Source organism: Fukomys damarensis, unplaced genomic scaffold, assembly GCF_012274545.1.
Source record: "Fukomys damarensis isolate Sample0158 unplaced genomic scaffold, DMR_v1.0_HiC HiC_scaffold_37, whole genome shotgun sequence".
Classification (NCBI taxonomy): domain Eukaryota; kingdom Metazoa; phylum Chordata; class Mammalia; order Rodentia; family Bathyergidae; genus Fukomys; species Fukomys damarensis.
In genome coordinates, this window is record NW_022900949.1 from 71859645 (window position 1) to 71886429 (window position 26785).

The window sequence follows — 26785 nt, forward strand, 5'->3', positions numbered from 1 at the left end:
AGAGAGAGAGAGAGAGAGAGAGAGAGAGAGAGAGAGAGGTATGGAACATGGAATCTGACTCAGATTAGAGGAAAGCCTGAGAAAGTTTTGCTGTCTTAATAAATATTTCACAGCCAAAGAAAAAAGAGAAAGGATTATATCTAGGAGAAAGATCATGTGTTCAAAAGCATGTGTTTATAAAGATTTGGAATGAGGCTAACATGTGACAAATGCTATTAATGCAGAGAAATGGAAGGGAATGGCCTGGAGTATTGACCAAGGAGCTTGTTCTTCTGACAGATGTTTGTATAAATCTCAGTACATTGCTGGTTGTGACACAGAATAGGTACTTATCTCTGCTAGTGTAAATTTGAGTTATTATACTCTTTTTAGAAAGCAATTTGTGTATATGTAAACTTTCAAAATTAAAAATACACTTACTTTTGACTAAGGAAAATCAAATTTTTGACACTATGGAGATTATATCCTCATCCTAAAAAATGAATTTAATCTTTATAGTTTTCAAAATTTTAATGACTTAGAACATAATGAATGCAATGCAATACTATTTCTTTAAATACATGCTTAAGTATTTAAGTAGAAGTGGAAACAGTGGGGTTAGGCTCTGAAAGGACTTAAGAAACCCAAGTATCCATGGGATGGTGGCAAAGATGTTTTCAGACTCTAGTTATATTATCCGTAAGGCTTGTGTAGCTGCTGTCCTGATGTTGTTTTTGGAAGCAGGGCTTCCTCTCCCCCTTTTCCTAATGTATATTCATATTTTCAGATACAATCTATTATAACACCTCAGAGCTTAACTTCTACATACAGGTATTGACAATCCCAGATTGTAACTGCAATATGTTCCCATTTATTTATGTGTTACTTTTGTAACTTTCAACATGATTTACATGATATATATTATTCGTGTGTGTGTGTGTGTGTGTGTGTGTATTCAATATTATCTAGGAAGCAAACACTGGTTATAAATCATGTTCTGCTCATCTGGAAATGTACCTATTTTATCTCTATAAGATTAGCCTCAAAAGAGTTGGAGACATTTTTCAAAATTAAATGTACAGATAAGTTTAAAAAATATAGAGCAGACCATGCAACTAGTGAAGTTTCAATCATAAAACTATAATAAAAATTCACTATGATCGCCACCTAGTGGCTGGACAGTATATGTACCTATAACAAATTACGCTCTTGTAATTCAAGAAATTAAAATACTGTACTTGAAATACTTGGGTTTAAATGTTTTTATTTAAATTCAATTATATAATTTTCTTTTTCATTATAGTACTGGTTATGTGTTTCCACAAAAATAAATTTGTTTACTATTCTTGCATAAAATAGTTAAAAAAGAAATGGAAGAATAGTCAAGGAAGAAACCATTGTTATGTTTATTTAGAATGAAAATGGCATGATTTTTTGAAACCAAAATAAATGATAATATCAGAATAACTAGGAAAATTCAAATACCATCAGGCACTCTCTCAACTAGCACAAGGTAAGATAGTGTTTCATAATAGAGTACTTTAGGTGAGGATTACTATACATACACAAAGTCAGATATGTTTTTATTTGTTTAGTTTAGTTGTGTTTGGTTCTTTCTGCAGAACCAATCAGAACCCTTAAGGGTAATATCAAAGTTCAGAAGCAAGTTTTCCACATACAATTTCATGATGTTTTTCTTCACTTCTCTCAACATTAGATAACACATATAACAAAAATTATTCATTACATAAATTTGTGTGTTTTTATTAGGTATGTTTGTAGAACATAACGATCATATTTATTGTGGGGAGTTGGTATATAACACATCTTAATTCTTTTTATGTCCCTTTATCCTTTCCCCCTTCCATCCCTTGGTCCATTTCCCACTTGCAAAAGTTCTATCTTTCTGTTTCCTATTATCTATTTTTTATTTTGCTCTTTTATTTGTTTATACTTTTAGCTTTCTCATATGAAAGAACCATGAACTTGTGTGTCTGATTTATTTCATTTAACATTATGGTATCAAGGTGCATCTATTTTTCTACAAATAATTTAAAGTTATACTTTAAGGCAGAGTATTACTTCATTGTGTATAAATACTACATTTCCTAATTCTTCTGTTAATGAGCTTATAGGCTGATTCCATGCTGTACCTATTATGAATGGTACTGCTATAAATATGAGTATGCATATATCACTGTAGTATGATATCTCTAACTCCTAAAATATATCTGGAAGGAGAGTAGCTGGGTCAAAAGAAATGTCTATATTTAGCTCTTTGAAGAATCTCCATAATGATTTCCATACTGGTTGTACTAGTTTATATTTTCTCTAGCAGTGTATAAGGATTCCTTTTTCCCCACAGCCTTACCAGCATTTGCTGTTATTTAATTTTGTTTTATGATAATCATACTTTCTGGAATAATATAGAATCTCAGTGTTGTTTTAATTTGAATTTTTCTAATTGTCAGGATGTTGAACATATTTTGTTTTTATTTGACCATTTGTACTTCTGAAAAGTGTCTAATCATTTCAGTTACTCATTTTTGACTGGATCTTTTGTTTGAGGGAGTCTAATGTTTGAGTTCTTTATATATTCTAGATATTATTCCTCTATTTGAGGTGTACCTGGCAATTTTTTTCCCTATTCTATAGATTGTCTCTTCACTCTATTGGTTGTGTCTTTACTGTGAGATTTTAAATTTGAAATAATCCCATTTGCTGATTCTTCATGTTATGTCTTGTACAATGGGGTTCCATCCAGAAAGTCCATGCATATGCCTGTAACTTATGTATGTTATCTTCCAGCAGGTGAAGTGTTTCTGTTTTACTATTTGATCTCTAATCCATTTTGGTTTTAGTTAGGTACAGAGTGAGAAATATAGGTCTAGCTTCAGTCTTCTTTATATATATAAAATCAGGTTTCCTAACAGCATTTCCTAAAGTGGCTAGTTTTCCTCCAACTCATGTTTTGAACCTTTTTGTAAGATGGCTGAATGTGTCTGGGGTTGTTTCAGTATCCTCTATTTTGTTCCATTGATCCATGTTTGTTGCAGTGATCCACATTTCTTCCATTGTTTTCGTGCCAGTGCTGTGCTGGTTTTGTTTGTTTGTTTGTTTGCTTTCTGTAGCTTTGTTATATAACTTGATATCTGGGATTGTGATACCTCTTGCTTTGTTCTTTTTGCCTAGGATTCTTTTTTGGTATTCTGGATCTCTCCTTATTCCATATGAATTTTAAAATTATTTTCTCTCTTCTGTGAGAAATGCTGTTGATATTTGATTCAGATTGCATTAAATCTGTATATCAGTTTTGAATATATGGAGATTTATATAACATTGGTTCTGCCTATCCAGGAAAGGAGATATCTATCATCTGATGTTCTCTTCAGTCTTCTTTTCAGAGTACTCTAGGGTTTATTATAGTGGGCTTTCCCTTCCTGGATTAAGTTAATTCTTAAGTATTGCATTCATTGATGTTATTATGAGTGGTATTATTTTCTTAATTTCTTTTTCAGTGGGTTCATTATTGGCATATAGAAATATTTATTTTTGTGTTATTTTTGTATCCTACTGAACTACTTAATTTGATTTTTAATTTTGGGAATCTTTTGGTGTAAGTTTTTGGACCTCCTATGTAAAGGATCATGTCATTTGTAAATAATGATAATTTGACTTTTCCTTTCCTATGTGTATCTCTTATATTTCTTTCTCCTGCCAGATTACTCTGGCTAAGTTTTTGAGTACTATATTGAAAAGGAATGATGATAATGGACATACTTGTCATGTTCTTGATTTTAAAAGGAATGCTTTTAGCTTCTCCCTGTTAAATAAGATGTTGGCCTTGGTTTATCATAAATGGCTTTTATCATTTGCAGTGCTTCTATACCTATTTTCTTATAGATGTTGGATTTTGTAAAAAGCTTTTTCTGCCTCCATTGAGATGATCATGTGATTTTTGTCCTTGCTTCTGTTTCTGTGGTATTTTACATTTATTGATTTGTATACGTTGAACCACCCTAGGATGAAGTCATGATGCATGATCTTATTAATTTTTTTTATTGTACTTACCAGTATCTTGTTGAGAATTTTTGTGTTTATGTCTGTTAAAGAGATTGGTGTTTGGTTTTTATTTTTTTGTGTTTTTTGTTTTGTTTTTTAGTTGAGTCCTTGCCTGGTTTTAGAATTAAAGTAATGTTGGTTTCTAGGAATGAGTTTGGCAGTATGTATTGTGATTTTGCCTTTTCATTTCTAATTGCATGGATGAGTGTTTTTTCTTTCCTTCTTTTGCTGTGTTTGACTAAGGGTTTGTCTATTTTATTTATTATTTCAAAGAACCAGGTATTCAATTCATTGATTCTTTGTTTTGTTTTTTCAGTTTCAATTTCAATAATTTCTGCTCTGATCTTTATGATTTTTCTTCCTTGTACTAGATTTGGATTTGGACTGTTCTTGTTTTTCTGGTATCTTGAGGTGCATCATTAGTGTATTTTTTTGAGTTAGCTCTGTTTTTCTGATTTGAGCATTGTGGTGGTCCAGCCATCACAACAAGAAACAGCCTGAGTTGGGGAGTGAAGATTCAGAAAGGAAAGAACACTCAAGCCTGAGTGGACACACAAAGAAGTCTAATTTATTTACAGAAACAGCTCTTTTTAAAGGCACATCAGCAGAAAGCACCAAGCAATTATTTTTATTTTATGCAAAGGCCAGTTTCCTGGACTGGTTACAGATAATATCTACTCTTTGACAACATTCCTGATTTCCTCTTATCTCAGGGTCAAGCTTAATGAGCAGTGTCCTTGCAAAGGAACAAATGTTAACAGAGGAGCATCCTGATGATAGATTGTGTCAATGCGTTAATTGTAGAGGAAGAAGTTATTTTTCAAATGTCAAATGCCAGTGTGCTATGACTGACCCCCACAGAGCATTCTCATCAATAAATTTATGCTCATTGAAGGTTTTAGTATGTTATTGGCATTATTATTTGATTGTAGGAATTGTTTAATTTCTGCTGTGACTCATTGAGTGTTTAGCTGTCTGTTATTTAACAGCCATGTGTTTTTAAAATTTCTCCAATTTCTTTTGCAATTGAGTTCTAGTTTCAGTACACTATGATCAGAAAGTACACATGGGCTTATTTCAGTTTTTTGTATTTCTTAAGCAGGCTTTACAACTAGTATGTGGTTGATTTGGAGAAAGTTCATATGCTGCTGAGAAGAATGTGTATTCTTTTGTAGTAGGGTAGGACTCTATAGATAACTAATAAGTCCATTTGTTTGAAGGTGTGGTTCAGCTCTGATATTTTTTAGCTGTTCTATTTGTGAAAATGGGATATTGACATCACCTACTGTGATTATTTTGGTGTTTATTTAATCTATGTCCAATAGTATTTGTTTTATGAAGTTGGAGTCACTGATATTCAGTGCACTATATTAAAATTGTTCTCTTCCCGTTGACTCATTCCCCTATCTATTGTGTAGTGATATTCTTTGCCTCTTCTGATCAGTTTTAGCTTGAGGTTTACTTTGTCTGAGAATAAAATTGCCACCCCTGCTTACTTTTAGGTCCTGGTTCATTGAATATCATTTTCCATCCTTTGCTTTTCTGTGAATTTCTTCTTGAAGACAAAAATCAATTACCACCAAACAGAAGTTTTGACAAATGTTTGGAAACACAACCAGTTTAGAGTAAACTGAGGATTCTTAGCCAAAATGAGAGGAATTTTAAATGACATTTAGAAACTCACCAACATTCGCCAAGTAGGTGCATTATCAGTGGGGCTAAGAGACTTCCACTTGTGCTTCTTACTAATCTAGAAATGGGCATGGTAAACAATTATGGATGTTATCCTGGCCCAAATCACTCCAAATACCTTTTTAAGTACAGTTAAATGAAATCTGAGTCCATGTTCAGTTATACAGGTCATGCTGTATCACAATAAACTCATCTTTTCCTAAGTCCCTGTTAACTAAATCTTCTCTAGGAAGCTACAAAGTAGCACAAGCACTTTTTTTTTCCTGAGCAAATTACAACTGATCTGAAAATACACCCCAGTGTCTCTACCTCTTAAAGTCTCTTTATCCAAACTTCTGACAGAAAATAGTCAAGAATCTTGACCTCCAGTTTGGCTCACAGGAAACCTTAGAATCAAAGTAACACTTGCTTCCAGGAATGAATTTGGGAATATTGCTTCCCTTTCAATTCATTGAAGAGTTTCAAGAGTAGTGGCAATAAGTTTTTCTCTAAATCTCTTGTAGAATTCAACATTTGGTGGCAAGGATTCAGCTTTCGAAGACCACTCATCCTAGAATTTCCATTTATCTTTCCTGTTACACTCTCTCATAAGTGATCTTGATAATACAACCGGTTTTATTTGCCTTCAATCACTTATGAATAAGTATCCCTAGCCCCTGTTGGTCTGCTCTGCTCTAAACTTGCATTTCTAACTGCCCACAGACCTGGATAATTATGGATTCTCAAATTTAATAATCATCAATCCAACTTTGTCATCTTACTCCTAAACTCATTCTCAGTTTTCCCCTCCTTTGAAAGTACACAGAAGCTCAAATCAGAAACTTGAGAATCCTTCTTTATGTCTATTGCAGTACCAAATCAATACTGCCTCTTAAATTTAAATTATGATTTCTCCACCTTCTTCTTTCACCATCAGATTTGCTCCAATTTCCTTGCCTTCCATCTGGACACATGCATCTACCTCCTGACTAGTTTAACCTAAATGTAAAATAATCATTTCACTTTACATAAATTAGCATGGTCAAACCCTTTACACAGAGTATAAGGTCTCTCATTATCTGTACTTCCATCCCTCTTTCTTCCAGTCTTCACTACTGACTCTTCACACACAACCTGTACTTCTGTACTGGTGAGCCTCTTTTGTGCATCTTTTTAATCTTGCCTTTCTTGCAGTAAAACCTTTCTCCATTATGGAGATGCTGGCTAGATCTAATGCGTTAGTGTTCATATAACTTGGATAAGTTAAGAATCTCCCCTCTCTAATATCTTAACATACTTTACATCTACTTATGGTTGCCCCAGTTACTCACTTCAAAATAGCCACTCACTTACAAATTTGTATATCCTCCAAAGAATTAAATGCCCTTGAGGAGAGATACGTATTTGCATACCTTTATGTGTCTAGCCTTAAGCACAGAAGCTGGTTCTTGAAATGAGTTTGAGGAATATTTCCTACATAAGGAACATTGGGTTTATTTTACTACCTTGTTTTCCAATAGGATTAGGAGAATATTTCACAATTAATGACTTTTCTGAATGGGATTTTTATGAGTAGCATTTTATGTCTCAGGCTTACTTAGCTTCAAAAGCTACTCTTCTCTTTAATATAAATATCACAGAAATCTGAGCCTCTGTCCAATTTACCTTGCAGAAAGTACCGTCTTTACCCTAGTTCCCATCTCAATAAACTTTTAGGAGCCTCAGCAATCCTATCTTTCAGAGATCCCAAAAAACTTTTGTTCCATTCTATTTTTGTGTGTGTGGTACTGGAGAGTGAACACAGGACCTTTACACTTAGCTACATCCTCAGCCTTTTTCTTATTTTATTTTGAGATAGATTCTCTCTATGTTGCTAAGTTTCCCAGGCTGGTCTTGAACATGAAACCCTCCTTCCTTAGACTGTCATGTGCTGGGATTACAATTGTGTACCCCTATGCCCGGCTGCTTTCCCCAGTCTTGATGACAATAGGAAATAATGCAAATGTAGACATATTTGTCTGTATAGATAACACCAAGCAATACTTAATGCAGTGAGTGTATAATATATTGGCAATATCCTTTAAAATGTTCTATTTATTCTAATAGAGTTGATTTTATTTTTAAAAATTGAAATGTGCTGCATAAGTACAAATTCCCTATGATGAATCTTATCAATGTGTTTATCTAAAATGTACCAATAAATATTTTGCTTCAAAAACAAAAAAAAATTTAAATATGGATCATAAAATTGATTTATGGCCCACAAACACGTCTTCCTCTTGTAAGACATTAAATCAGAACCATGTTTTTCAAACAGGGATTGATAGGAACTAATGAAATAATTACATTGAATATCAGAAAAATCTGATTTGAGGCAAAAGTTGTTACTTAAGATAAATGAATGTCAGTCTCAAACATATATTTACATTAAAAACATAATTTGAAATATATAAAGTAAAAATATATTTCAATTCCAAATATAGGGAGCAGAAATTTAAAAAATAAGATGGAACCCTTCAAATTTGGTAGAGATCATCTATAGAAAAGAATAACATCATTCTTGATAGATTAAGAAAAAAAAAGATAACTTTTTTTTTTTTTTTTTTTTTGGTTTCTTGTTGTTTTGTAACAGTTTCTTGCTATGTAGTTCAGTTTAAACTTGAATCTCCTAGGTAGCCCAGGCTGGCCTCGAACTGTCAGTGATTATCTTGACTCAGCTTCCCAAATGCTGAGATTCCAACAATGTACCACCATGCTATGTAAAATATCTTCTCTTGCTCTTCTGTTGATCATTGTACTGCAGGTTCTAACCAGGGCATATAGGAACAAAAAACAAGTAAAAAGTATTCAATTTTTTTTAATTTATTTTTTTTTCTCATGGAGTTTATTGGTACATTTTAGGTGTAGAGTACAGTTACATTCATCATTGGGATCTTGTACCTTTACATGGCAGGTCTTGGTTCTCATTTTTTCCCCTTAACCCTGCCCTCTCTTCACCCCTCCTCCCTTCCCTATTTACAAATACTTTATTTCCATTTTTTCATTTTGTCATGTTTTTTTTCTTTTCTCTTATTTCCTTTCCCCTACTCTACCCACTTGCCCTACACCTACCCCTTTCTTCCTATTTCACATTGTCAATTATACCATTAGGATCTTATGTACCATAATAGTTTTTCACACCGGAGAAACTATTCAGTATTTATACATGTGTGACTTATTTCACTTAGGAGTATATCCTCAATATGTATCCATTTTCCTATGAATAACTCTAATCTTTCATTCCTCATGACTCAGTAGAATTCCATTTTATAGAAAAAACATCTTTATCCAGTCTTGAACTGATGGGTAAATGGGGTGTTTCCAAGTTTAACTATTAAAAAATATGCCACTATAAACATAGGTGTGCATATATCACTGTGATATGATTTTTTAAATTCTTTTGGAAAGATACCCAGCAGAGTGATGGCTGTGTCAAATGTAACCTCTAATCCCAACTCTTTGGTGTTTTTCTTGTTTTGTTTTGTTTTGTTTTTTGAGACAGGGTCTCACTATGTATTTGAGACTGACCTGGAACTTACTATATAGCCCAGGCTGGTCTTGAACTCACAGCGATCCTCCTGCCTCAGCCTCCTGAGTGTTGGGATTACAGGTGTGCACCACCATGCCTAGCCAAATCCCAGCTCTTTCAGGTATCTTCATATTGATTTCCATAGTGGTTGCACCAGTTTGCCCTCCCACCAAATATGGGGAAGGGTTCCTTTCTACCCACAATACCGCCAACATTTGATATTGGTTGATTTCTTGATAGCAGCCATTCTTTGTGGGGTGAGGTAGAATCTCAGTGTTGTTTTCTGTGGCGGTCCAGCCATCACATCAGGAACATGCCTGAGTTGGGGAGTGAGGATTGAGAAAGGAAAGAACACTCAAGCCTGAGTGGACACCAAGAAAAGTCTGATTTATTTCACAGAAACAGCTCCTTTTAAAGGTACATCAACAGGAAGCACCTGACTCCTACAGATAACATCAGATCTTTAACAGGAAGCACCTGACTCCTACAGATACCATCAGATCTTTGGCTATCTCTTTGAGTTTCTCCCATGCAGGGTCAAAAACAAGTTTAACATGTGCAATCCTTTAAAAAGTAACAAATGTTAACAAATGCTAATTAGGAAATCCTGACCACACATTGTGTCAACGCCTTGATTATAAAGAAAGAAGTTATTTTTCAAATGTCAAATGCCAGTGGGCCATGACTGGCTCCCACATTTCCCCCTTTTTTATTATATTTAGAGCAGGGACTTTCCCAGCTCAGCAGAAAGGCTGTGCCTGTCTTAGGTGAGAAATGTCCAGAGAAATCCTTTACCTGTCATCAAGCCATAAGAAGTTTAATACTCATGCTCTGTTTTAGGTTGGATATTTCTCCACAATTCTCTTACCCGTCTTTGACTACCAGCCTCTGCAGGGGTTATACCATGGGTTGTGAAGGCCTGACATATAGCTTTCTCTACCTCTATCAATATTTGTAACCCTTGATCCTCATACCAGGACTCATTAATTTTTACAGGCATCATTACAAAGTGAGGTTGTATCAAAACCATCACAGAATGAAAGGAAGTCATCATTTCTGAGAATATACAATTGGTCAATTTACAATTAAAACAGCTGATATTATATTATCAGTTTCATAAACAGTCTCTATATTTTTTACTAATAACATATAAGGAGCATTAACACAAGACATATTAGAGGCCCCTATGCCAACAATATTGAAACTAAGGTGAGTAACTTTGACATCTGACCATAAATGTATTTCTCCCAATGCAGCAGCAAGTTTTCAAATGTTGGTTTGAGAAAAACCTGAATCTGTTTACCAAAGTCCTGCAGATAAGCTTAAGTTTGTGGAATTTTGAAGTGACCAGTCCAAAACTTTCGAGATGTGTCATTAAATAACCTTTCCAGAGGTATAGTAACATAACATATTTTCCATAAAATCATAGTATTAAGGACTGTGGAAGTTCACCAGTCCCATTAAATCCTTGTTCTGGATAAAGAAGGGAAACTTTTTGCTTTTTGGAATGAAATTTCCACTTGTGCACCGAGACACATCCTGGAGTTTTCTCTGCTGCTTCAGTGTTGGGGTCCCAATCCAGTCTCCTCAGTGGAAACCCAGCTTCAAGCTGTTCAGGGATAGTGGTGGGTCTATAAACATATCTGTAAACATAAGTAGGTGGAGCAGAAGAGAAGGGAGAATACATGGACCAAAAGGTTATTATCATAAACAATATGTTGGAAAACCTGCATAATCAAACAACATGAATACATTTTGTATTCCAGAAAAGTAGTAATAATAATTATTATACTTATATGAAATCTTATGTCCTGTAATGTAGCTTTGTATCAACGGGATCTCCTTTTTTTTTATAGAAAATACTATATTTTGAAGATAACCATCATAAACATATTACAGTAACATATGTAGAATTCAGAGCTTTGATGATAACCAATGTAAACATTTTTAACAACATATTTAACAAGGCATATCTTTTTATAAGGCTATGAAAATTATTTTGGTGGCTCCCACTAGTGAACAAAGATCAGAATAAATTTTCTGAGCAGCTGCTTCTTTATTTACCAACAGGAATGTATCCAAACTTAAACGTTTATATTTAATTATCTTTTAAGTTTTTTATTTGATCCTATAAAGCCAGGTTGTATAAATCAACAATTTGTATTTGATGTCATTTTGATCAAAAACAATCAGACAAACACTTTTGAATACTTAGACAAACATATAAGACAATTTAAACGAGTGCACTCAGATGGTTTTGGCCAAATGAACTATAAAATCTTTTAGTTATGACTAGTCAAAATTTTTGCAGGTCAAAATTAACAGAGATCTCTTGTAGAACTAGGGTTAAAGGAATGAAAACCCTTCTTGACTGTAAATATAAACCTTTTATAACAAACTTGAAACCAACAAGCAAACATAAATAAATGATTTCCACACACCTTCTCTATATACTTAGGCCTTCTGGTCTTGTATATATATCTTTCTTTCCCTGTTTTTAACAAGATGAACATACAAAAACCTTTCATGATAAAAGTATAACTCTTACTTATAGCTTTCCTAATATTTTTCTGTCTCATTTACTGTTAACCTTCTATAACAAACTTCAGCTTAAAGTGTCCTTTATCTGTTTTCAGATTGTTACATCTTAAAATTTGACTGGCTGCCAATAGAACAGTATTAACCTTGAATTTTTAGAAAAGAGCAAGTTAACCCTATAATCACAGTTTAAGAATTTGCAGTTCACAAGAAGTGTTACCAAAACTAAGTAGTTTTCACTAGGAGGTGACTGTCACAAAGCAGAAGTCTGAGTAACTCCTAGGCTGGCTTGTTTTGAAATCTCTTTCTTAGTTATGTGGAGTCCAAGGTCAGCTGCAGTCTGATGGACCTCCTGGAAATGACTTAAAATCAAGGTGAGGGAGGCAGATGAGCTTCTTTTCATCCTGTCAGAAAATTCAAAATAAGCAAGCAGACAAAAAAGGAAACAAAGGAGGCCAAATAAGATATAGGACCAAGGCTTATGAAAACCAAACCAAAAGTAGAACCAGAGGTCTCACGAGCAGTTTCCTCTAGATTTTTTTTTTTTTTTTAAGTCTGGGATCCAAACTATCTCTGATGAGAGTCCACAAACTAAAAGCATCCACGGTAACTTGCTAGGTCCATGTGCAGCATAATAATCCTGTAATTGTTTTCCTACCTTACTCCAAGTATCTAAGTTTACAGTGCCTTCTTCAGGGAACCACGGACAAACCATTTCAACAAATTCTAAAAAATTACACAATTGCTGGTGCCCTACTCTAGCACCACCGACACGCAATAAATCTTTAAGCATATGTACAAAAAACATGCAACTATTGCCAGCTCCCATTTTTAATATTTACAGGAAAATTCACCACTCCTTACCTTTTCGTTGAGGCCTCATTCTTCTCTGCGGTGTCCTTCACTGGATCCCTCGATACTCAGGTCGCTGTTCGGGCACCACTTGTGGCGGTCCAGCTGTCACATCAGGAACATGCCTGAGTTGGGGAGTGAGGATTGAGAAAGGAAAGAACACTCAAGCCTGAGTGGAGACCAAGAAAAGTCTGATTTATTTCACAGAAACAGCTCCTTTTAAAGGCACATCAACAGGAAGCACCTGACTCCTACAGATACACATCTTTGGCTATCTCTTCAAGTTTCTCCCATGCAAGGTCAAAAACAAGTTTAACAGGTGCAGTCCTTAAAAAGAGGAACAATTGTTAACAAATGCTAATTAGGAACATCCTGACCACACATCGTGTCAATGCCTTGATTATAAAGAAAGAAGTTATCTTCAAATGTCAAATGCCAGTGGGCCATGACTGGCTCCCACAGTTTTCATCTGTTATTTTCATATATTTACTTGCTGCTTTTACTTCTTTGTCTGAGAAATGTCTGTTCATTTCAGATGCCCATTTTTGAATCAGGTCTTTATATTTGGGGGGGCTGATTTTTTGGAGTTCTTTATATATTCTAGATAATAGTCCTTTGTCTGAGGAGCAGCTAGTAAAAATTTTTTCCCACATTGTAGGTTGTATTTTAGTTCTTTTGATGGTTTCTTTTGCAGTGCAGAAGGTTTTTAATAAGATGAGATCCCAGTTGTTGATTCTTTGTGCTAGTTCCCATGCTACTGAGAATTTATTCATAAATTATTTTCCTATGCCAAAGTCTTCAAGAGTTCTGCCTAACTTCTCTTTTATCAAATTTAGTGACTCTTTTTAATATTTAGATCTTTAATCCACTTGGATTTTAATTTAGTGCATGGTGAAAGGTAAGGGTCTAGTTTTAATCTTTGACAGTTTGAAGTACAGTTTTTCCAACACCATTTATTAAAGAAGCTATCTTTCCTCCACTGAGGATGGTTGGCTCCTTTGTCAAAGATGAGGTAGCTGAGTCCATCTGGAGTTATTTCTGTGTCTTCCAATCTATTTCACTGATCCTCAGGTCTGTTTCTTTGCCAGTACAATGCTGTTTATATCATAGTGACTTTGTAGTATAGTTTCAAATTGGGAATTGTTATACCTGCTGCCATGTGTCTGTTGCCTAAGATGGCTTTTGGTATTCTAGGTCTCTTATGGTTCCAAATGAATTTTTGGATACTTTTTTCTAGTTCTGTGAAATAGTGTTGGAATTTCATTTGGCATTGCATTGAATCTGTATAGCAGTTTTGGTAGTATGGCCATTTTCACTATATTGATTCTTCCTACCCCGGAGCAGGGGGATATCTTTCCATTTTCTTATGTCCTCTTCAATCTCTTTTTTCAGAGTACTGTAGTTTTCAGTGTAGAGATCTTTTGCTTCTTTTGTTAGATTGATTCCTAGATACTTCATTTTTTTGCATGCTATTGTGAAAGGATTTTTTTCCCTATATTCTCTCTCAGTGAGTCTGCTATTTGTATATAAGAAGGCTATTGATTTTTGAATGTTGACCTTGTATCCAGCTACACTGCTGAAAGTGTCAAATCAGTCTAGAAGTCTTTTGGTGGAATTTTTTGGGTCTTCAATGTAGAGTATCATATCATCAGCAAATAAATGACAGTTTAACTTCTTCCTTTCCTATCTTTATTGCTTTAATTTCTTTTTCTTGTCTAATTGCTGTGACTAATGTTTCCAGAACTATATTGAAGAGGAGTCATGATAATGGGTGTCTTTGTCTTGTTCCTTATTTTAACATGAAGGTTTTCAGTTTTTGGCCATTTAATATGATGTTGGCTGTTGGTTTTTCATAGATAGCCTTTATTAAGTTGAGGTATAGACCATCTATTCCAAATTTTTGCAGGGTTTTTATCAAGAATGGGCGTTGGATTTTGTCAAATGCTTTTGCTGCATCTGTTGAGAAGATCATATGGTTTTTGCCCTTGACTCTGTTAATGTACTGTATTACATTTATTGACTCATCTATGTTGAACCATCCTTGCATCCCTGGAATAAATCCAACTTGGTCAGGATATATGATCTTCTTGATGATCCTCTGTATTGTTTGCTAGTATCTTGTTAAAGATTTTTGCATCTATAATCATTAAGAAGATTGGCCTGTAGTTCTCTTTTTTAATTGGGTCTTTCTCTATTTCAGGAATCAAAGTAATAACTTCCAGGAATGAATTTGGAAGTATTGTTTCCCTTTCAATTTCATTGAAAAGTTTAAAGCGTAGTGGCAGTAGTTCTTCTCCAAATGTCTTGTAAAATTCAGTAGTGAATCCATCAGGACCTGGGCTTTTCTTTGTTGGTAAACTTTTAATTACATTTTCAATTTTTCTGATTGTAATTGGGGTGTTCAAAATTTTTTATCTTCTTCATTCAACTTTGGTAATTCATAAGTATCTAGAAATCTGTCCATTTCTTCTGTGTTTTCCATTTTATTAGAGTACAGGTTCTCAAAATAGGTACTGACTATCCTCTGGATTTCTGTTGGATCTGTTGTGACTTCACCTTTTTTCATTCCTAATTGCATGGATCTGAGCCTTTTGCTTCCTTTTTTTTTTTAATAAGACTAGCTAGGGATTAATTGATTTTATTTATTCTTTCAAAAAACCAATTCTTTGATTCATTTATTTTTTGTATCATTTTCTTAGTTTCCATTGCATTGATTTCTGCTCTAATCTTTATAATTTCCTCTCTTGTATGAGGTTTGGGTTTTTCTTGCTCTTCTTTTTCTAGGAGTCTAAGATTCATCATTAGGTTGTTTATTTGAGCTTGCTCTGTTTTCCTAGTGTGGGCATTCAATGCTATGAATTTTCCATGTAGAACTGCTTTCACTGTGTCCCATACATTCCTGTATGTTGTATTGGTATTATCATTTATCTATCCCCCACTAAAATTGTATTAGTGCTTATTTGGTTTTTCATGTTACTTAATATTTGCTTTATATAGTTGGGGGCATTAATATTTGGTGCATATATGTTTATTGTCATCTCTTCCTCTTGAATTGTTCCCTTTCAAGGATGTAGTAGACTTCATTCCTCTTTTAATCAGTTTTGATATGAAATTTGCTTTGTCTGCAAAGAAGATTGCTACCCCTGCTTCTTTGGGGGTTCCTGTCACATGGAGAACTGTTTTCCATCCTTTCACTTTTAGTCTATGGGCTTTTTTTTGCACTAGGTGTGTTTCTCATTGTAAGGATAAATTTTATTTATTGCCCTTTGCCGTGTATGGTCTCTTAATTAATTTGGTTCGATCCGCTAAAAGAACATCCATCAGTCTTAAATAAGTATAAAAGGGAAAGTTTATTGAAGGATATGTGCATATAGAAAACAAAAGTAAGAATGGAGAGGATAAAGAAAGAGAGTCCTCTAATAGTAAGAGGGACTCTATCCGGGAAATTATCCTTAGGTTCTCTGGCAATAACACCGGAATGTTGGAGGAATTAGGTTTATCACTCGTAATATAGCTCGGGTCTCTTCAGCAATTTCTTCAGCTACAGGTTTCAATCCCGGGCGTAAGATAGCAGCAGCAGCCTGGGCTAGGTGGGCTGTTTATATAGCTCTCTAGATAAAGGTAGTAAATCTATCTGTATTTTTGGCGCGAAAAAGGTGAATGTGTTTGCAGTCACGTCCCAACCGGGCCCTGGCCAGGGGTCCGGGAGGGGCGGAATGTATCACATTCCTTATCTTGATGTTAAGAACATCTGGTCCTTTTAACAAAGTCCTCCCTGTTTTTTCTGAGGAACTGGCCAGGTATCCAGGGAAAGAAGAGGTGAATTAGTGATTATGCGCCTTAGAGAGCCGAAAGCCTTAACCCAAGCCTTTTTAATTTAAAGTTTTAATTTTCCTTATATTCGGTCTTAGGGTTGGGTTGAGGTATAGGCATAACTAATATGGAACTTTTGTAATATAAAAGATTGATATAATTTGTTCATTTTTTGATATATTTAATAATTATAGATATAAAGAATTATTAAAGTCAAAATTATCAATAATATAGGCGTAAATATTATAGAAAAATATTGTTGAGTAGTAGAACTAGTGAATAGAAAATTTTATCACCTGTGACTGGTATCCTGTATAACTGTATTGTGTAGATTTAATAACTTATTTTTAGCAGTGTGTATTATCAAATTATGTTGGGTAGCCGTCAGAGGGCTCGCTAAATATATGTTTGTTTGTTCTAGTATAATAGTCGTTTTTATGGCTTCTCCTTTTAAATGGGTCATGCCATCTTTTAAAGTATATCATGGATGCGTTTTAGTTGGCCATGATTCATCAGTAGGATATTGTGTAATATATCCCCTAGTGGCCAAAGTTAACACAGAGGTGGAGGACTTAGTTGGATCGGCATGTTGATGGTCTCGAATAGCAGTTTGAATAAAAGGATTAGTGGAGATTGTAAGAAATTTTTGGGTATCTATATGATCTATATTAATTTTTCCAGTTTTAGTATTAGTTATTCTAATCATTTAATTTAATAAGGATTTTCCAGGCTTTTGGGAGAATTTGGTTAAAATATCAGTAATTTCTTGTTGGGAAAAATCTTCAGTAATTATGGTATATTTTCTTTGATCTCCCCTAACCTTCTGTTGTTGCTGCTGGAGGGGTTTAGTTTGTAGTGGGTCTGATTGTAATCTTGGGGGACATTTTTCTTGGTCATATTTATGTGCTTCTTTTTTTAAATTATCTCAATTAATATTATCATTATTAGTATTATCCCAAATATCTTTATCCCAAGTATCAGGGTCCCAATTTATTTCAGCTGTAGTGATAATAGCATGTATTTTTTGGGAGTTAACTCGTCCGCGCCTCTTCTTATATTTATAGTGAGTGCAGCGAGCGGCAGCTTTTTTCGCTATAGATTGATATCTACGAGCTTGATTTCCCAATATAAAATTTTGACACTGTAACATAGCCAATTTATTCTGTAGTTCGGCATTTTCTTTTTCTAAAGTAAGTTTTTCTTGTAACAAAGTTTCTATTTTCTGATATATATATCGATAAGCAGATAATAAAATCCATCCTCGGCGAGAGATGGCAGTTAATTTAGCTCCTTTTTTTATCGGAGCAGTTCTCAACATTTCGATAACCTGGGGAGGATTTGCCTGCTGCAGTTTGCCACTCCAATTTTCATTTAAACCTGTTCCCATAGCTCATTGTCTGGCTAAGGAGGCAAACTGCGGATCTTTTCACCCAGGAACATCACAAGTAACACAGGCGATTTTTTTAGTTTTTTTATGAAAGAAAGGCATGGCTGCGTTGTCTCAGCGGATCCTGCTGACTACGCCAATTTGTAAGGAAAAATTTTATTTATTGCCCTTTGCCGTGTATGGTCTCTTAATTAATTTGGCTCGATCCGCTAAAAGAACGTCCATCAGTCTTAAATAAGTATAAAAGGGAAAGTTTATTGAAGGATATGTGCATATAGAAAACAAAAGTAAGAATGGAGAGGATAAAGAAAGAGAGTCCTCTAATAGTAAGAGGGATTCTATCCGGGAAATTATCTTTAGGTTCTCTGGCAATAACACCGGAATGTTGGAGGAATTAGGTGTATCACTCGTAATATAGCATGGGTCTCTTCAGCAATTTCTTCGGCTACAGGTTTCAATCCCGGGCGTAAGATAGCAGCAGCAGCCTGGGCTAGGTGGGCTGTTTATATAGCTCTCTAGATAAAGGTAGTAAATCTATCTGTATTTTTGGCGCGAAAAAAGGTGAATGTGTTTGCAGTCACGTCCCAACCGGGCCCTGGCCAGGGGTCCGGGAGGGGCGGAATGTATCACATTCCTTATCTTGATGTTAAGAACATCTGGTCCTTTTAACAAAGTCCTCCCTGTTTTTTCTCAGGAACTGGCCAGGTATCCAGGGAAAGAAGAGGTGAATTAGTGATTATGCACCTTAGAGAGCCGAAAGCCTTAACCCAAGCCTTTTTAATTTAAAGTTTTAATTTTCCTTATACTCGTATACAACATATTGTTGGATTTTGCTTCTTAATCCATTCTACAAGTCTATTTCTATTGATTGGTGATTTGAGGCCATTTACATTGATGGCTATAACTGATATGTACTGACTTATTATTGTCATGTTTTGTCCTTTTGCTGACTCTTTTTTACTTTTTCCCCCTCTCCTTTTAGTTTGTTGCCTTGGCTATTTGATTTGGTCTGTTGGGCATCATGGTGTTGTGACCTTCATTGTCCTTCTAGGATATTGTTTAGAATTCCTTGTAGTGCTGATTTGGTATTCATGAAGTTTCTCAGGTGTTCTTTGTCATGGACGTGTCTTATTTCCCCATCCATTTTGAAAGACAGTTTTGCAGGATACATCAGTCTAGGTTGGAGGTTGTTTTCTTTTAGGGCTTGAAAAACCTCACTCCAAGCTCTCCTTGACCTGAGGTTTTGTGTTGAAAAGTCTGCTGTGATTCTGACAGGCTTTCATTTGAATGTGATTTGTTTCTTTTCTCTAAAAGTTTGTAAAATTTTGTTTTTCTGTTGGGTTTCTGGGATCTTGATTAGTATACATCTAGGTGTTTTTTGTTTTGTTTTGTTTTTTATCGTGGCTAGTTGGAGTCGTATATGCCTCATTTATCTATATGTCAAATTTTTCTCCTCTGGGAAGTTTTCTGTCATTAATTCTGTGAACAGCTTTTTAAAGTCATTTGCATTTTCTTCTGCTAATTCATGGATTCCTATTAGTCTTATGTTATTCTTCTTTGCATCATCTAGGAGTTGTTGGATCAATTTGTCATGATCCTTTACTGATTTTAAGAGACCTATCTTTTCATGGTCACTGCCTGCGATCCTATCTTCTGTATCTGAGATTCTATCTTCACATTCTTTTATTCTGCTGTGAAAACTTTCAATAGAGTTTTTAATCTCCTGGATATCTGTTTGAATCTGTTTAATGGATTCCATTTCTTTCCTATGTCAGGCATTCATGGTTTCCATTTCTTTCTTATTCTGGGCCCTCGTGGTTTCTATTCTGTTCCCAATCTCATCTATTTTTTTGTCAGCTTCTGTTCTAGAGTCTCTAATCATGACTTGCATTTTGCTCACCATCTCTATGGTTATCTGAGAAAGTATTCTGTTTTGAATTTTTCTAGAGCCTGATTGATCTGTTTTGTTACTTCCTGTGCTATGAGTTCAGGGTGTTTTGGTGGTTCACTGTCAGACTTTTCATCTTCATTTGCCCTACTGTTTGCCATTGGTGAACTAGAAGTCTATCTGTGTTTCTTGTTTAAGTGTTTTCTCATTTTTATTTTTGTTGTTGGGCTGTCCTTGGTTTAATTCCTGAGTTATTACTTAAATCTTCCTGATATAGTTGCACTTAGCTTTTGATTCTCTAATGACTCATGGACATTCTCATTTTCATAATATCAGAGAAGACAACTCATTAAATCAATCACAACGCTTTACCCCAATTGATACAGTCAGCATCACAATAAGATCAAGCACAACTTACAAACATTTGTGGCAGTCATGAATCTGTCACCTTTATACCATGTGAATTACATTAAAATCAAGAAGCAGCCCAAAATATGTTTGCAGTGAATAAACTCTTCACTATAGCATCTTTAACATTTAGGATGGGGGCTTAGACATAGTTAGTATAAGAGGAGTAAATAAGTAAAAGAATTGGAGAAGGTTTCAAGTAAAGCCAGAAGACATAGGATGACCATACAATCTTTAGGATACTGTTAAAGTCAAAAGGGAAAGACAGAGTGCAAGAATATAACAATTTAACAGTAATAGGGGCTCACTTTCCTTTCAAACTATTGACCTTTGAGTGAAGGAAAATGAGAGAAGAAAAGAACATAAAGAAAAAAGAAAATATGATAAAAGAAGAAATCTGAGGGAGGGCAGGAACAGGAACAGAAAGGGAGATGAAGAATAATATGGGGAAGCAAGAGACTGAGTTGGAAAAAGAGGACAGAAAAAAGAAAGAACTTGCAGAGTGGAAAGAGGAAAAGAAAGATGAAAAAGAATTTGAATGGCCTCTTTCAGACTATATCTCTGTTGTGATAATATACAATGTGCACAGCCATATGCAGAACTAAGTCCTTTGATCTCAGCTATCCGATGGCAGACTCCTGAGATTCAGGCTGACTTCAGGCTGCAATGTCCAAATTGTGCTCCCTTACCTCCTGCAGCGTTCTACTACAGGTTACTTCTGCCCTTTGAAGATATCCAGTCTGGAGCTCAGAAAAATGTCCTTCATAACCACCTGTGCCTCTGCAGAGTGGATTCAAGGACTGGCACAATCAGTAGGCCTGAGAGCAAGGGGTGGGGGTTGCAGGGGCTCCTGCACAGCAAGCTAGTCCTCACTGATTAGCCCCAGGCAAGCTGGAGTGAGAAGGAGCTCCTCGTGGCTGTCCCAGACCTCTGCCCTCCAGCTTCTCCTGGATGCTGGTTAAGGTGCAGACAGGGTGAGGGTATGGCTACCCAGTCCTCACCAAGTGGCCCCAGGAAGGCCAGAGTGAGGAGGGGCTCTGAGCAGCTGTAGTGGCAACGTAGCAAGATCCCATCTCAAGAATAAGTGAATTAAGGCTAGGCGTGGTGGTGCATGCCTGTAATCCCAGCCCTCGGGAGGCTGAGGCAGGAGGGTTGCTGTGAGTTTGAGACCAGCCTGGGCTACATAGTGAGTTCCAAGTCAGTCTCAACTGCATAGTGAGACGCTGTCTCAAAATTTAAAAAAAAGAATAAGTAAATAAAATAATCAGCAATAAATTTAATAAAAGACACATCAGACTTGCACAACAAGAAGTATGTAGCATTGTTGAAAAACAATAAAGAATACTTACCTACGTTAAAAGACATTCATGTTCATAGCTTTGAAATGTAAGTATTGTTAAATGGTGCTATTCCACAAGTGTCCATCTGCAGATTCAACATAGCGCTTACCATTTTCCTAGTAGGAAATCCTAAAATGCATGTGGTGATTTAAAGGATCAAATAACTCGACAATCTTTTTAAAAAATAGAGAACTTAAACTCTGTAATTTCCAAACTTACTACAAATCTGCAGTGGCATATGCCATATAATAAAGATATAAAGATAGATATGTAGATCCCCAAGAAAGAATTGAGAGCTAGAACTAAATGTAAACATCTATGGCTAATTGATTTTTTTATAAACATGCCAAATAATGTAATGGAAAAGTCTTGAACATATGCCTAACAACAGAATGTCCATATGCAAAAGAGAACTTAAAACCCTAACACTGTATATAAAAATTAACCCAAAACACTTACATACAAAAAACAAGACTTCTAGAATACAATGTATATGTAAATATTTGTTGTTTTGGATTGTGCGATAGATTCTATGACAGCTAAAGTACAAGTAACCAAAGGGGAAAAAAAGATAAATTGTGTTTTATAAAAATCAATTACTTTTGTGCATCAGAGGCCATTATCAAGACAGAAAAAAGACAATCTACAAAATGACAGAAAATACAACCTACAAAATGACATAAAATACTTGCAAACCATTTATCTGGCAAGAGACTTTTATCTTGAACAAAGAACACTTTAAATGCAATAAAAAGACAAATTATCCCATTTTAAAGTAGGCAAAGAATTTGAATAGATACTTCTCCAAAGAAAATAAATGGACAGTAAGTACATGAAAAGATGCCCGGCATCATTAGTTGTCAGTATAATGCACATCAAAATCACAAAAAAGATACTACCTCACACCCACTAAGATGATCAAAATAAAAATGAGGTTGTGGAGAGAGTAGAACTCTCATACACATTAGGTGGGAGTATAAAATGATGGAGACACTCTGGAAAACAAGTTTCTGTTTCTCAAAGAGTTAACCATTGAGTTACCAAATATTCAACCTTTTCAGTCCTAGAGAGAGAATTGAAAACATATATTCACATTAAAAGTTATATACAGATGGGGCCAGGGATTTAGCTCAGTGGTTCGGTGGCCTGCCTTGCAAGCCCAAGGACCTGAGTTCAATCCCCGGTACCAAAAAAAAAAAAAATTTATATACAGATGATCATAACAATGTTATTTGTGATAGCCCAAAGTGAAAACTACTCAAGCATCACCAACTGAATTGAAGGACAGAAGTAATGAGATATATCAACACAATAGCATATTACTCAGCCATAAAAGTAGTGAAGTACTAGTGTGTTCTACAATGTTAATACAACTTGAAAACATGCTTGCAAAAGACACCAGATGCAGTGGTTATACACTGTATTGACTTCATGTATATGAATGTCCAAATTTGGCAAGTTTGTAGAGTCAGTGATTTCCTGATATGGGAAAGGGAGAAATGGAAATGGCTGCTAATGCCTATTCTTTTAGCAGTAACAAAACTTCTAGATTTAGATAATGGTAATGATTGCTGATGTCTGAGCATATACTAATACCACTGAATTGCATATTTAAAAGAATAAATAAAATGCAATATATACCTGCTTAAATATTGCCTTAGAGATTCTTAGTTAGTAGGAATGGAACTCAAGAACTCCAGATTATTTTGTAGCACTTCGTATTAGCCACAATCTATGAAACAATATATTGAAATTATTTGTTTTATAAATTTAAAAGTAGTAAATTTAAACATCAGCTTTTGAAAACATAGACAATCTAGTTCCATTTTTTTGAATTCACATCATATATAGCCACCAAGGCTTCAGCAGACTTTGTAGATCAGATCTCAGGTAGGATTCCCTGTTGATACAAGGTTGATTTTATTTAATCTTTAACAGAATTCATTTTATTTAATCAGAACTAAAGTAAATATTGAAATCATAACATGAAATATCTTGAGTAAATTTTTTTTCTTTTGAACAAAAGATTTCCATTTATAAATCTCCAATGGAGGAGGAAAACCTTTCTTTATTTGTCTCTGACTTCCTGAAAGTTGAGAGAAAAGGGCTCTTGTTTTGCTTATGGCTCTGCCATTCACTAAATTTTATTTAAATCTGTAAAGCATTAGGAATGACACTCAGGACTCAGTTACTTACAAAAAAACTTAATTGTAAATTTCTGAAATGCAAGACAAAAATAATAAATTGTAAATAATTATTAACAACCTTGATAACTGGAGATACATCTTAACATTTTCATATCCATGTGCTGCAATTCCTTGAACTTAAAAGTAATCACTATGAAATATAACCTTATCGTTATTTATCTTGAACTTTTGCTAAAGAAAAAAAAAAGCCTAAGGCCACATGCAGTTGTTGTGTGGTAATTCATTATTATGAGTATTCTTTGAACATTATAAAATGTCATATTCTTTAAGGAAATCCAGGTTTCAAGAATCATTTACCATGACAAATACAAAATTTATCAAATCTCTGATGGTGGAATGAAGAGAAATGGTGCAAGCATAATTACTATAGAATGAATTTTTTTTTTTCTTTGTGGTACTGGGGATTGAATCCAGGGCTTTTACACTAAGCTACCTCCTTCGTCCTATGAGGTCAGCTTGGGCTCCATAGTAGAAAATAAAGGAAGGAATTAAGGAAGGAAGGAAGGGAGGGAGGGAGGGAGGAAGGAAGGGAGGCAGGGAGGAAGGAAGGGAAAGAGGGAGGGAAGGAAAGAAAGAAAAGAGAAAGAAAAAATCTGAGAAGTATAAAGATTGATGAACAGTTTGAGATCTAGACATTGGGATAAAACTTAATGGGTGAATCAAAGGCAGCTCAACATAGTCATTAAGAGCACCGCTTTGAAGTAAAGTAGACCTTACTATATTTGTTATCTTAAGCAATAATAAACATAATAAAATTTTACAGTACTGATTATGTGCTAGGCATTGCACTAATCTTATTGTAAACAAAATAAGTGTATTATCTACTAAGGAGGAATTTAACACATTGAAAAGCTAATACATTTTAATATTTTTCAAACCTCCTAAGGAGGATTTTAATACATTGAATAGCTAATATGTTTTAATATTTTTAAACCTAATTATTTCATCTTTGCAATGGGGATAATTATGATTTAAGAGGATTAAATAAATTGATATGTAAACAAATACCCTTAGTTTATTGTTGGTAAATTGTTAAGTATTGTTGGTAAATACTCAAAAAATAGCACACCTAGAGCTGAGCATGGTGCTGCACTCAGAAAGCTGAGGCAGGTGGATCACTGTGAAATCGAGGCCAGTCTGAGCTACATAGTGAGATCCTGTTTCAAGAAAACAACAAAAAATGCAACAATTTGTTATTTTTAAGAACATATTGCATGGTCCATTTCATCTTTGTATAATATTTGCATTTCTTTTGGAATGCAGGACCCCCAGGACCCACTGTTCCTCCACTTACAGGTTACCCAGGAGGCTTGCCTATGGGATACTACAGTCCACAGCAGCCCCCTACTTTTCCCTTATATCAGCCAACTGGCAGCACCCAGCCTATCCAGTATCAGCCTGGCAAATATCCTGCACCGAATCAGCTCACTCCAGTAATGTGGATGCCAGGGCCGACTCCTATGCTGAATTGCCCTCCTGGTCTGGAATACTTAGCTCAGGTACGTCACACAACAGAAAGAGGAGGAAGCTTGGGTACAATGAATTAGGATGAGTCAGTGATGACAGAGCCCTAATTTATGAGACTGGAAGAACATAAAGAAGGAACAGTGGATGTAGGAGTGTTTTTAATAGGATGAATATGGTCTTCATTAAGGGATCAGGTTGACTTTTAAGATACTGACTGCAGCAAACACGTGTTCTTCTGATATGTCAGCCAGCTCTTGGTTTATTAAAGACAAACTGGATGAAAGTGTTGTTTTTGTTTTGTTTGTTTGTTTCAAATCTGGACAACTATACTAATATTCATTTGTTCAGAGGAGGATAAGCTAATTTTTATTGATTTTTTTTATTCTATTTAATTTTAGAAAGGTTTTGTTGGTATCTGATATATCAGCCAATTGACTATTAGTCTCTCTTCTAATGTTAGATTTAGCTTCCTTTCTAATTGCTTTTGTTTTATCCCTACAGTTGGACAACATACATGTTCTTCAACATTTTGAGCCTCTGGAATGTATGTACAACTTGTTGTGTTCAGTAGAACTCTCATCAGGTGGAAATTTCCATTATCTAATGTCTAGTTACTTCTTTATATTGATGAGGTTTTAGTGGTTCAAAGAGATGAGTATATTCTATTAGCCTGTCTTCAGGAAAGCAATAAAGCAAATTATTTTGTATAATTGCATCTATCAATACACCATATATTCCTAAGCTCTTCGATTTAGAAAGTCTTACCTTTTATCTGGTCAACACACCCTACTCTTTACCCATTGTTCCTCCTCCATATTTACCCTGTACAAATGAGTAAAAGAAGGATCCAAGAGACTAAAAGAATTAGCCAGGGGCATTATGGTCAGCTGATCAGTAGGAGACCCATCGCAGTCTTCTGAATTCTAGTCTACTGCCCTTATTTGGAAGTAATGAGAAATAATGATAGTAAAAAATAATGCCTGTTCTGAGTTCATCCTTGCAGGAAACAGACCTTATTGGTACTGCCTTTGCACATTTGCTTGGCTACCACATTGGACTTTGATGTTTCTTAGCTTTATTTGTTATAGTCATGTAAAAAAAAGCTCATGACTTCAGTCATTTCAGCTTATTTCATGAGTTGATTAATTTGTACTTCAGTGTATAATTTCATTTAGATGGTTTTATAATTAATGATTTCTTTTTTTGTTTGTTTGTTTTTGTCATGCTTTGTTTTGTTTTGTTTTGTTTTGTTTTGTTTTTGAGGCAAGGTCTCACTGTGTAGCTGAGACTGACCTGGGACTCACTATGTAGCCCAGGCTGGTCTTGAACTCACAGTGATCCTCCTGCTTCAGCCTCCCGAATGCTGAGATTACAGGCATGTGCCACCATGCCTGCCTGGCCTATAATTTATGATTTCTTAATGTGGCTTTTTAAACCTTTTACCAGGAATTTTTAAAAACCTTTTATGTGGGAAAGCTTTAAATGATGTCCCCAGTTTCTAAAATTGCTTAACACTTGTAAGTCATATGCATTCTAATCAATGGCATACATTGCACCTTTTTTTTTTTTTTTTTTTTTTTTTTTTTGGTACTGGAGTTCGAACTC

The 26785-nt window shown here is 35.0% G+C and overlaps 1 protein-coding gene across 6 annotated transcripts in view; it reads left to right on the plus strand.

Annotated features, from left to right (window-relative positions):
- The window catches only part of Plscr4 (phospholipid scramblase 4), a 41840-nt gene that overhangs the window by 9790 nt on the left and 5265 nt on the right, over positions 1–26785 (plus strand). For 5 of the 6 annotated variants that reach the window (XM_033759511.1, XM_010625257.1, XM_010625259.1 and 2 more), the window contains 2 exons: positions 24977–25212; positions 25682–25724. In XM_033759511.1, coding sequence (XP_033615402.1) covers positions 24977–25212; positions 25682–25724 — 279 coding nt within the window. The remainder of the gene's footprint in view (positions 1–24976; positions 25213–25681; positions 25725–26785) is intronic. The other variant, XM_010625262.1, reaches the window with a different exon arrangement.